The sequence below is a fragment of the Chrysoperla carnea genome, chromosome 1 (assembly GCF_905475395.1).
Source record: "Chrysoperla carnea chromosome 1, inChrCarn1.1, whole genome shotgun sequence".
NCBI classification, from domain to species: domain Eukaryota; kingdom Metazoa; phylum Arthropoda; class Insecta; order Neuroptera; family Chrysopidae; genus Chrysoperla; species Chrysoperla carnea.
The window spans coordinates 38,804,892-38,817,463 of record NC_058337.1 but is presented as its reverse complement, the minus strand read 5'-3'; the positions used below and the strand labels follow the sequence as shown (position 1 = coordinate 38,817,463).

Genomic DNA, 12,572 nt, shown 5'->3' with positions numbered 1-12,572 from the left:
TTTTTCTTTTCATATAATGTCTAAACTGGCCATATTGAAATTAGTTCAAGAGATTTAGAATTTTGTTTTGTGTGTAATGTTGTATTCGGTATAAAATTTATTTCAAAGAAAATATCCAAAATTTATGTTCAAATCCTGTATTCTTTTCATCTGGTCATATGTTTATTTTACCACAAAATTCAACTAAAATTCTTGGACTAAAAATTGTATACAATGGTATAATTATTTTTTTAAATGTATGCCATTTTTTGATTTTTTATTTTTACATATGTAAATAATAGTTAACATATAATTTTGTTTATTTACAAATAATACAATACTTTTCAAAATAATTTTCCTTTTTACATTTAATAATAATGTTTACTTATTTTATATGAATTGTGTTTTTACCGAATTCAATTCAATATGAATTGTCCAAAAAGATATCACACTTTAAAAAATTTTACACTTTAGTAAATAGTTTTATTTCTTTACTTTCGACAATCACGAAACTGTCTCTTTTTCCATTCTTAAGTTAAAGAAACAAAAAAAAAAACAAAAAATATAAATATAAATAGCACAAAATTCGTTTTTGTGCGAGAGGAACTCTATTTTTCTTAAAAATGTTTTTGTTTTACAATAATTTATTCGAATAATGCTAGAATATCATCACTAGTTGCCGCACCTGAATTATTACCGTTACTGCTAGCACCACTTGATGGAGGTGTATTTAAGTCAGGTGGTTCTAAGTAAGATAATAATTCCATCGGATCCACACTATCCGGCAACAACTAAAATAGAAATTTAATATTAGTATTCAACACTTAAAAATTTTCTTGATTTAAAAGTGTAGCAAATACATTAATACATACGTTTAGTGCCTCTTGTCCAGTTCCTTCGCCATCTATAACAGCGGCTGGATCAAAATTAAGGTCTGATGGTATTTCAGGAACACTATTGTCGGTTGACACTACTGATGAACTATTATTATGATTATTAGTATCTCCTGCAGGTGGTACACTTGGAGGGCCACTATTTCCACCTCCCGGTGTATGAGCGCTTCCTGGTGTACCGCCAGGCGTATGTGGTGTGTGTGGTGTATGAGGTGTATGTGGAGTATGGGGCATCTAAAAAAAAAAAATATAAATTATTATTTTATTATTAAATGACATTATCTTTTTCATATTTCTTTTTACTTACCTGATCATTTAATGATTTTTCCATAGCATTTAATGGATCTAATGAATTCACAGAATCGCTTAAATGTGATAATGGTCCATTACCCGTAGTATATTCAGGATTCGAGGAATTTGATCCTCCAAATTCATAGGAATTATTACGATTATTATTGCCTGTAGTATATGGTGGTGGTCCATTGTTCATCATTGAACCACTTGCTATACTATTCATGTCTGGTGGAATGTATGGTGACATTGCTTGGGACATATCCCAATTATTCATCGTTGGTAATGTCATACTTCCAGGTGACATTGCTTTATTTAAACGTTTCGCGCCACAAGATTCACTACCTTCATCTTCCATCTAAACAAAAAATGATACATATTAGAAAATAATCCAATCAATACTAAAAGTTTCTTAGGATAAGTTTATGTACCTTAATTCCTTGTGCATTTACATTTTTCGATGGTTTCCAATTAGCTGCACTATCTATGGTAACTTCATCCACTTCCGACGAATTTAATGTATTTAATATGCCCCACATATATTGATCCACTTCTAATCCTTCTAGTTGAGCGGGTTTGCTAGAAAATAAATAAGACCATTAGCTTCCATGTCTACAGTTGAAATATTTTTGTTTAAAATTATTGAATTTACGTACTTGCATACAGGACATCGCCATGAACCTCGTTCACAATTTAATTGTAAATATGATTCGAGATCAAAACATTGAATATGTTTACAATCGTGCCCTCTAGCTGGTAATGTAATTCGTTTAAATGTTATCGGACATTTCAGTGTGACCTTTTGTGCCGTTTGTTCAACAGTATCACGATCAGAACCACTACTACCTCGTCCATCAGGTGTTGGTAATGCTCCAGGGCCTCCCGCTGAATTAACTGAATTATTGAAATTCCGTTTGATTTTGGAAATGCAATGATCCGCAGTTAGCAGTCGCTTCCTTAATAGGCCTTGCAATACACTTCGAACACTTGGGCGATGTACCAGTTGTAAAACGAATAAATGCGACTGAAACAAAATGAATACAAAATTATTAATTTGTGAATGTAAGAACTCGCAACACAGTGATGAGAGTAATTTTCACTTAAAAATCTACTGGTAAGATATTATGCTGCTACTGGTTTCGCTGTAGCTCAAAAGCATCAAAACGAATGGAAGTAACCATTCCATTCCGTTCCGCTTTAAAGCGATAAATATGTAATAAAAGTCAATACTTACACAACAACACGCCGAGACTGTTATTTGTATTGTATTCCGTCCAGGTTGGCATACTTCTTTAAGGTACAGTGGTTTATGTGATGTTTTATTTTCACCACGATCAATAATCAATGGTGTTGCATTTACCGATACTTGAACACTCGCTGGCCAATTTGTATTCATTTGTCGATCTTCATGATGGAAGCACTTTAATTGTAATTCGAGATCAGATCGCCACATTAATGTTTGATATACGGTTGCTTTCAATTGAAATACATGATTGCTGACAGCTAAATTATGTTCTAATCGGAATGGTGGTAATATAATCCCGTCACGTACTGGGAAAGTCAGTCTCAATTCATCATCTTCTGAAAAAAATAGAAAGTATTAAAATTATGCAATATTGAATTGGCGATTTAATCATCGATAATAATTCTTACTTTGTATTGGCATTGGTGGTTTTAATTCATTAAAATTTGGTTTAACATCAGGATTCGGACTAATATAAGGTGGTATACTACTCGCAGGTGTTAATGGTGGTGTTGGATTTCCAGGTATCGGACTATGTTGATAACTCATGTTATTTCGCATACTATTTACATCTTGTTGAAATTGATTGGTAGGTGCATACTGATTATTTGGTACTACAGACGTATTCACATATTGGCCAGTTGTGTTAGGACCACCAGGGCCTCCATGATGTGTTGGGAATTGTACAGGACCATTCATAGAACCATTTGGGAAATATTGTCCAGATGCTGTATATGGAGGCGTTGTTTGTCGTAAATTACCAACCGTCCGCCCATTACCACCTGGTACGAAATTCCCTGTTGGGCCCAATGACTGTTGAGGTGGTGGATATTGATTTTGAAAACTAGGTGGTCTTCCGCCGCTCGTTCCATAACTTCCACCTGTCGTTGGATATTGTGGTGCATTTGGATTAAAATTTGTTTGCATAGTAGGTGGTCCGCCCGGTCCTGGACCGGTATTTGTGTAATTTTGTTGTTGTGCTCGTTTTTGTGACATATGCATGGCTGGTGATGGATACGGCGCTAACCTTCTAGGACCATAACCAGCTTGATTTGTTGGCATTTGTTGTAAATTCATTTTATTCATTGTATTTGGACCCCCAGTACCCCCGCCTATCATATTATTATGCATTGCCGGATTCATTCCCATATTTGACATTGAATTCATTGGATTCATACCGCCGTTCATACTTGCCATATTTATATTCGACATTCCCATTGGGCCACCATGCGTCCTCTGTTGGCTATAGCTATTACCGTATTGTTGACTTTGCATACCTTGCATTCCCCCACTTTGCATCTATGAAAACATAAAAATATTAGTTTTAATTTATCTTAATATTGAAAAATATTAATTTTAATTTATTTATAATATCAGCTGATTTAATATTATATATTTACTTGATTAAATTGATTATTTTCTTGTAATGCTACAACACTCGCAGTGGCTGTGGCTGTTGCAGTTGCAGCTGCGACCATGGCTGCTGTATTATTAATTGGATTTCCTTGATTATTGTATTGTTGGCCAATAGAGCCGTCTGTCACTCCTGTACCACCCCCACTAACGCCACCGTTCATTCCGTTAACAGACTGCGGCAATCCATAGCCCCCAACACTAGAATAAGAAATCAATAAAGAAAAATTAAATAATAATCTATATTAATTATTATAATATTTAAATAAAAATAAATAAAAGAAAAGTAAATTAGAAGTAAATCACAAAACAAGAAGAAATTTGATTTAGTCACGTAATGTATTTCAATTCTCAATTGCAACAACTCTAAACTAGAGTTCGAAAGTATTTATTAATCATGCAATAATCATATACAAAAACCAAAACAAAACATAAACACATACATACATAGATAAATAATATACTTTCTCTCTAAAACAAAATTTTATATAATATATTTATTTATACATATAAATATATAAATACTTTTATTATCGAGAAATAATTTAAGAAAGAATTCAGCCGTGATAGAACTGAATAGCACCAAGAAAATAAAATAATTGAAGTAACAGCAAAAAACACTACTAGTCACAATAATAAACTTTCAAATCATCTTTCTCCTCATTGATTTGATGATGATGAATTCATCATTTTGATTTTATTTAATTTTTATGTAATTTTATTCACAATATTATTTTATATATTCACACACTCAACCACCCTTCGTATTTTTACTACCTACCCATAGTAGTTTACTTTAATAAGGTCTATTGCTCAGCAGGGAATCAACTAGTGTATATATTTTCGAAGGACTGTTAGATATATTAAAGGGAGAGACAATATACAAATATATATATATATATACCTAACAACAATGTAATAAAAACGGTTAAAAATATACTTTTTTAGGTCTTTTTAGTGTGTACAGTTATTACGAAGTGTTTTCAATTTACTTTTGCATTCGATAGATGGCATTATTACTTATAAAAATATTATCACTTGACATTTAATTAAGTGTCCTCTGTATGAATCGTTGGGAAAAATTTAGTATTCCAAGTATTAATAAAAATTATCAAGGTTGTGTTTATGTTAATTATATTATTGATAAAATTTGCAATGCGCTCAATTTTTTTTTTTTTTTATTGATAAACACAACCCAGGCGAGATGTATATAAGTTGTATAAATTTTTTTAAACAAAAGATTTAAAAAAAGAAATAATCGTTAGATCAGAAAGTAGTAGAAACTGATTCCCACGAAACAAATAGAGAATATATATATTTAGTAATGAAACGACAAACCACAATAGAGTTATTGTTCATAATGCATCCGTTAGGGGCTGATATGTTTGATGCTGTGAATTTGGACAAAAAAAAAACATTTGAATTGAAATATACTGTGGGATAAAAATGTATATATGTATACGGTAGTGCATCAGCCCAACATTAATAGAAGAAGCTTGTATTGAATTGGGTCGATTCCCCTACAGCAATTCAATACTGACTCCACACATACATACAGTATATCTAATAGTAAAGCTCCCCCAAGTCGTTAGACCCTCTCAACAATTGTCGCATACAATATATGTACACACTACTTCCTACGATTAATATATACACATTTATTCGGCAGACGTACAACTGCTTGTTTTTCTAATAATTTAAACCCCTAACCCTTTTTCTTTTTTTTTTCTTTTACGTAAAACATTCACACTGACACTCGATTTTGTTATGTTGAAAAATTGTTTGTTTTATATCGAAATGTTATAACTATTATTTAAATATTTAGTTAGTAAAAAAGCAAAAAAGCGTGAAAAGTGTTAAGCGTTTTGTTATAATATAATAAGCTCGTTTAATAAGTTATTAAAATCTGTCAAAATCCAATAACCCAAGTTAATTATTTTAATTTAAAAAAGTTATTTTTGAACTTTTTTGTAGTTTTTGAAACAACAAACTCACCCAGATGATCTAATGTTATAGCCTCCGTGAAAGGCTGGATTGCTGGTTAATGATGGGCCAGCATGAAATTTGTTAAAATCAGTTTCCCTATTATGTGTGGGATATGTATGGTTTTGGGGCCCTGATTCATTTGTAGATTGTGGGACACCCCATACAGTTGTCACAACAGATAATTGCTGTGGGGTGGCGCCACCTGGCGACCAATCCCTGAAACACAAACGAGTTTTTTTTTAAAAATAATTTAAACAATTACTCGTATGTGTAAATATTTGTTATTTTATTAATTATTTTTATTTAATTTTTTTTTTAATGAACGCTCTCTAATAACGTTTCAGGCTTTTTTGAATTCACTTATTTCTATAAAAGGTAAAAATAAGTTGAGGGTAAATATTAACCTAAAATTTTTTTTTGTCAATTTGGAAAAATGATTCTTCACAGTCACTTAAATTTTTTTCTTGTCACATGAATAGTTATGCTTCAGTCGATGAAAACTTAGATAAAATGATAAATAATCCTTTGTTGTCAAATTTTCACTTTTGTTTATTTTACTAAAATTATTCACTTCACTTTATGCACACATTTAATTAAAAAAAAAAAAAATAAATAAACAAATAAAAAAATTAATTAAAAAAAAAAAAATTAAAATATATACCTGTATGATGTATATCCCAGCATTTGAACAGATACATAAAGAAGTTTATAATTTTTCTTTGAGGGGTTTTCTCCAAAAAATTTTTAAAAACTTATAATTAAATAAATTAAAAACTTATTTTTTTTTTATTGTCAATGTTAACTTAAACAATCATACACATATTAAACACACTAATTGTTGATAAAATTGTGCAGTATTCATTAAAAAATATTTTGCACTATCACATAACTATGAAAAAAGTTGGTACTGATTACAATAATTTTAATCACAAAAACACTAACAATGTTGATAAGAGATACACAGATTTTTTAATTGATAAGGAAAACGAAACACAACACATAAAAATTTAATCAACATAATATCAAAAAATATTTAATTTAGTTGAAAAAATAAATAAATAAATTCAAAATTGAAAACAATACAATTACTAATAGGTTTTATTATTAAGTAAATAATTAATTGTTCATTTAAATAAAATATTTATTTATTATTTTGGTTTCTCTGAAATATTTCTGTCACATAAAAGTTAAAACATGTCCATAATTTTTCATTTTTATTTCAAAAAAATTTGTTAGTTGCATTCAAATGTACATAGATTATATTTTTATTGAAATAATAAACGTGTGCCGTGTTGATGAGCTCCGTATTTGATGTGATTGTCGGCTCGATCGGCTACGCGTATACTGACGACTCGATGTGAGACTGAATTACATACAACAACAGAGGAGACATATGTGTTTGATTTGTTCGATTTTGTTATTCGTTTGCTTAAAAGTTATTTTGTCTGATTGGTTTGAGAGATCTCTATATGTTCTGTTTATGTTGGTACGATTGTATGTAGTATATGTGTAAAGCAGTATACAGTGGATATATAACTGACGAATCGTTCGTTGTTGATGCCGGTCGGTGCAATGCTGCTATCTATCTATTGCTTGGTTGACTTGTTAGTCAATCGTATGTACGAAAGATAGTACGACTGTGCGCTTGATTTTGGTTGTATTCTCTGTTCTTTAATAATGACGCTATGAATACAAATAACATACTAAATCCTTGTAACAAGATGAGCGTGTCGCAAGCGTTTGTTGCCGAATGGCGCACAACCAACATACAAACGTTACGTTACTCTCTCTAAATATTATTTGTAGTGGGGGAATACACTACAAATAATATAACTCGTCTTCTCCTCTTTGTCGTTCGTCGACGACATGTTGGTGGGTATACACTAACTACTACAATGTTGTCAAATTTATAATGCCCTTCTTTTTTATTTCAATTTATATAAAAAAAACCTCATTTAGCACGTACACACATACACTGACATTTAAATGTTCTATATATAAAAATATACATATAATTTTTGTTTTTGAACTATTGGAATGTACAGGTAAATTTTTATTGTATGCATTCACATTCTTTCTCTATCAAATATTTTTGATTTTTTTAAATAAATATAAATTTTTTTAATGTTATTTTATTATATTATTCCCATGTGTAGTAAAATCAATGTAAATGAAAATTTCTTTTGCGAATCCAATGAGCTACTGATTTTTCACAATGTGAAGAAATTTCTAATGAAACTGTTTGAAATATATTAACTCACTTAGTCAAATAATCAACAATTCAGTGATCCCAGTCAGTCTTTTAGTTAGTTCGTTTAAAGTATTATTTTATCTGTATACTTATCTGTGTGTAGTGTAGGTGGAGCGAGTAAGTGATATAAGTTGAAATGTGATAGATTTATGTATATTATTAATATGTTAAACACAGATGGATATATACACATGTTATGTAGATATAAAGAGATAGATATAAATGGTGAGAAATGGTATGAAGTGAAGGGATTGGGACGAACGGACAGGATCTCTTCTGTCGCCCGACCTGTCACAACGGTATCATTTCACAATATTATCGTACGAACTCGTTTCATTTCGTTGACTTGAATCGGATTTTGGTAGCAATGTATATAGTAGTGTTGTAGTATAAATGGGTATGCCTTAGCTGCTTACTTGCTATGCTATGTGTATTATTGTTTCAAATACGTATGTTTTCCAATGCATACTAAATTAATTACCCTATGTTTGTATATGAATATATATATATTTATTCTGTATGGAGACGAAGCATTGGTTACTTTTTGGTTAGGTGCTTGTGCTTTGCTTACTTAAATGCTTATTTGCCTGCCTCGTGTGTCTTTTTGTTATTAATATTACCTATTACTTACTAGTTTAGTAACTATTTCATGGACGGAGAACATTCCTATTACAATTATAATAATTAATATGTTTAAATATTCCTTTTTTTATTTTTATATATTGTAAAACATGTTTAAGTTATTTCTTACGTTTTACTTTTATACATAAATCAAAATTTTCCAAAGTTAAACGTTTTATGAAATAGATAATCTGATGTGAACGCCCTATATTTACAGTCTGTATCATGTACATTATTTGGTAGTTTTGGTATTATTTTATTAAGTGTTCTAGAAGCAAAGCACTTATTGAAAACTCAATATGGGTTTTGATTATACCAAATTGAACCTCTTCATTTCATAATATCATTATGATATTTTTCAGACGGTTTATTTTATACGCCAGCGTAAGCGCCGCTGTGGCACTGGAAAGTAAGTAGGGGATAATTATGTCCTTTGACATTCAAAAGTAATGTTTACTCAAAGTTTAAAATACGTGCAATAAATTCTTGGCCATTTCAAGGAAAGAATAAATTGATTGATTAAAAGTTTAAATGATTGACACTTGAATCAAGATTGGTACACATTCTGACAAGAACCAACTAATTGTTATATTGTACGGCAAATGAACGAAGATTGAAACCATTTTAACAAGAATTAGCTGACTTTAGTCATTAGTGACAAATGCTGATCATACAAATGATTTAATATCAAACTTTTTATTGTAATATCAAACTGATAAAATTTTATAATACTTTTCTGTCTTATGAGCTGGTTATTACCTCGCGATTTGATCACGATTCATTCATGAACTCTTCATAGCATATGGTGAGAGATTTAAAGTAAAAAAGAGTTTGATTTCAAATTAAGTTATTATTTACAAATATTTTCCTGCTATGATATTAAAGTGAGAGTAATGTTGTTAAGATGATCCGAAAAGTAGATAAATTGAAATTATTAATATTACAGAACTACCGGATCTACCAGGTCTAAGCTAGGAATATGATATTATGTATATGGCAAAAGTTACTCAAGTCTGTTCAGGAAATCGGATTCGGTTCTGGTATCATATACGCTTACAGTATATATATTATTGTGTTACTACACAACCTTCAAAAATTTCTCTTGCTTTACCTACCACCTCCACCCTTTTACTAAATATTTTTATGAAATATATTGTATAAATAAAATAGTGAATTTAGACCACGTGCCCATTCTATTACCCTCCTCCCATTACAACAACAGTGTATGTACAATAAATAATATGAATCAAATTTTAAAACTAATTATAAAAACCTTCATTTATTTTTAATTTGAATAAAAATAAGTATGTTTAAAATTTTTCTTTTTCAATTTAAATCATATTTAATTAAACTTAAATTATGTGTAGGAGCGAGCGTACAATACTAAAAACATTAAGCCTACTTAATTTGTACATAAAAGGCAAAGAATTGGTTAACAAAGATTGTTGTTGTTTTTTTTGCAACATTGCATGGATTAGTATTTTTTTGTAATAATTAAAAAAAAAAAAACTAAAACTGATTTAAAGGTCGATAAAAATAATGGTTAAGAATGGCAGTAATGTAATTTAATATTATGTGACAAAATAATGGTGGTATTCCTGTTTAGCAGGCCATACATGGATACTCTACTGTAGAGAAAAATGTGATGTACCAAGTATGAGTGTGAAAGCGTTTAACAGTAAGGGCCCCGAAACATGCCATGCGTTGTTACATTAAAAAATATCAATATCAAGTGCTGCACATAAGTCTTTATGGTTTGGGTACCAATCTTGTAGAGAAGTGTGATGAAGATGCCAGAAAAGACATATTTTTGATCCGATTATATTTTGCCTGTTGAATTATTGTACCTCTTATTGCTGGCTTATTAACATATTTTTACTCGGAAAATGTTAACAGTAGTTTAATGATTTGAAAAAGTGAGGTAAGCTATAAGGAACGTAAAAAAGTCTATTTCCCAGCAGCGGAATTGAATGGTGTTTTTGGGGGGTGGACAATTCCGACTAAAGTTGCAGTAAAAACGAAAAATGTTCAATACAAAAGTTGCAGATGACGCAAAAATCTATAACTTTTTTATAAGTCATTTTTTAACATGACCTTAAAATTTCCGAGAAAGTGAGTTAAATGAAACTTTGTGAAAATATACCTTTTTGCATCTTTAATAAGCACAATTTTTTTCAAGTAAAACCATCAAGTAGTTTTTGAGATATTCAATTTTTTCTTAAAAAATATTATTTTTCAAATGAAAAATGTGCTTCAGAAAATCATCGTACAGGGATCATTCAGAGTTTTTGTTTATAAATATGCTTTAATATAAAATAACGATAACATATTAGTAACCATTTAAAAGCTCTTTTAAACATGTGAAAAAAGCAAAAACTTAATTTTGCAACATTTAATTTTTTAATAACAAAATACAAAAAATAATTATACCATTGAATTCGGCGAAAAGGAAAATTTTTTTTTGTTCAATAAAACTAAATATATGTAAATTGGATAATTTTGTGAAGTGAAAAATTTAAAAGGGAGCCAATAGAATAAATGTAATTTGTGCACCGGCATTTTTGAAAGACATTGAATTGAAGAAAACTACAAACATTTGCAATAATTTTTAAATTTAATATTTTAATGTTGAGAACTTTTTTTTTTTACAGACAATGGTGTGTACCAATTTCCATATGGATGGAATAGATCAGAAGCGTATTAATGGTAAATGACTGAAAGACTTACTGAATGACTTTTACAAGAAAGTGTAATTGGTAAACAGTCTATATACAATTTCATTTTATCAGATGATAATTCAATAATTTTCTTATTATAGCTTATTGTATTATGGCTGGAGTAAAGACTGTGGCAATGACTTTGAAATTTTTTTGGAGAAAATTTCACGCAGACTAGAAATAGGATAAATTATTGCCTCCCAGATTCTAAAATATGCAATATCGCCGTGACTCAGCCGCCTACAGGCATAACTTAGAAAGTAGATTATGCCTACACAGATAGAACAGATAGTTCAAAAGCTAAAGTGATCTTAAAAGTTTTTTCCGAGTAAAATCTTTCACCTGATTACGGCACAAGAATAGGATGATACAATAATGCACATTTAGGCGTCTTTTTCGATAAGTAATAATAGTTAAGAATGTTTCGAGGAATAATGGTAAGGCTAATGAATTTTTAAATGAGACTGTACTCTCCTATTTTCCATTCAAGTGCAAGTATCTGAAGAGCGTACAGGTTCATTTCAAAATCATCACCTCTTCCCACCGGTATCTGGTACAGAACGTATGGATGGAAAGCTATATGCAGTAAGTCAAATTGGAAGAAATGAGTTCGAAAACTTACTTGAAAAGCTATGGACATTTTTCGTTATCGCTAAAACAGTAAGTAGCAATATCGTATAATTTAAATTTTGAATCAAATACAAATATTTGATACAAAAATCCGTTTATACCATATACGGACAGATTCTTCGACATTAGAGATGTAACATTTAATCATGAAATTGAATAATGAAAGATCATATCGAATATTAATAATCATAACATACACATATGTGTAATTATTAATGTATTATTTAAACACAAGAGTTATGCAGATTAGGCACACTCACACTTTTAATATACATACATATACATATACAAAGGTGTATTAATAAATCCGAACATGTATCCGATTATATACGAATTTGTACGATTTTAGAAAACAAATGAAGCAAGCACGTGTTTAAAACAAATGTTCAAGTACGTATCCATATAAATAATGAATATAAATATATGAATATATAAGGGGAGAGTGTAGTACCAGGGATTAAAATACATTTATGTGTTATTAAAGCCATTTTTTTAAATATGACATTAGAAATAGTCCTTCATTATAGCACTATTATCCCTACACACTA

At 29.9% G+C, this 12,572-nt stretch overlaps 1 protein-coding gene across 5 annotated transcripts; it reads right to left on the bottom strand.

The window, feature by feature from the left end:
* Positions 1-344: 344 nt before the first annotated feature.
* LOC123299785 (zinc finger MIZ domain-containing protein 1-like) lies at positions 345-6,728 on the bottom strand. Of its 5 annotated transcripts, none has more exons than XM_044882151.1 (10): positions 6,467-6,728; positions 5,815-6,021; positions 3,807-4,020; positions 2,817-3,705; positions 2,398-2,741; positions 1,820-2,187; positions 1,595-1,742; positions 1,180-1,521; positions 852-1,106; positions 345-770 (listed from the first exon to the last, which is right to left on the bottom strand). In XM_044882151.1, exons 1-10 carry the CDS (start codon positions 6,487-6,489, stop codon positions 624-626), a joined length of 2,937 nt encoding a protein of 978 aa, XP_044738086.1. In that variant the 5' UTR covers positions 6,490-6,728; the 3' UTR covers positions 345-623. The 5 variants fall into 5 exon arrangements, with proteins under 5 accessions (XP_044738086.1, XP_044738077.1, XP_044738103.1 ...); XM_044882142.1 differs by having other exon boundaries at positions 346-770; positions 2,398-2,744; positions 6,467-6,726; XM_044882168.1 differs by lacking the exon at positions 6,467-6,728 and adding an exon at positions 6,210-6,230 and having other exon boundaries at positions 346-770; positions 2,398-2,744.
* Positions 6,729-12,572: the final 5,844 nt, after the last annotated feature.

Excerpts from the sequence above, each read along its gene's own strand:
- LOC123299785 (XM_044882142.1), bottom strand. The coding sequence starts at position 6,489 with ATGCTGGGATATACATCATACAG. Across the intron at positions 6,022-6,466 it reads CTGGGATATACATCATACAG|GGATTGGTCGCCAGGTGGCG; the intron begins GTATATATTTTA and ends TTTGTGTTTCAG. Across the intron at positions 1,107-1,179 it reads AAAAATCATTAAATGATCAG|ATGCCCCATACTCCACATAC; the intron begins GTAAGTAAAAAG and ends TTTTTTTTTTAG.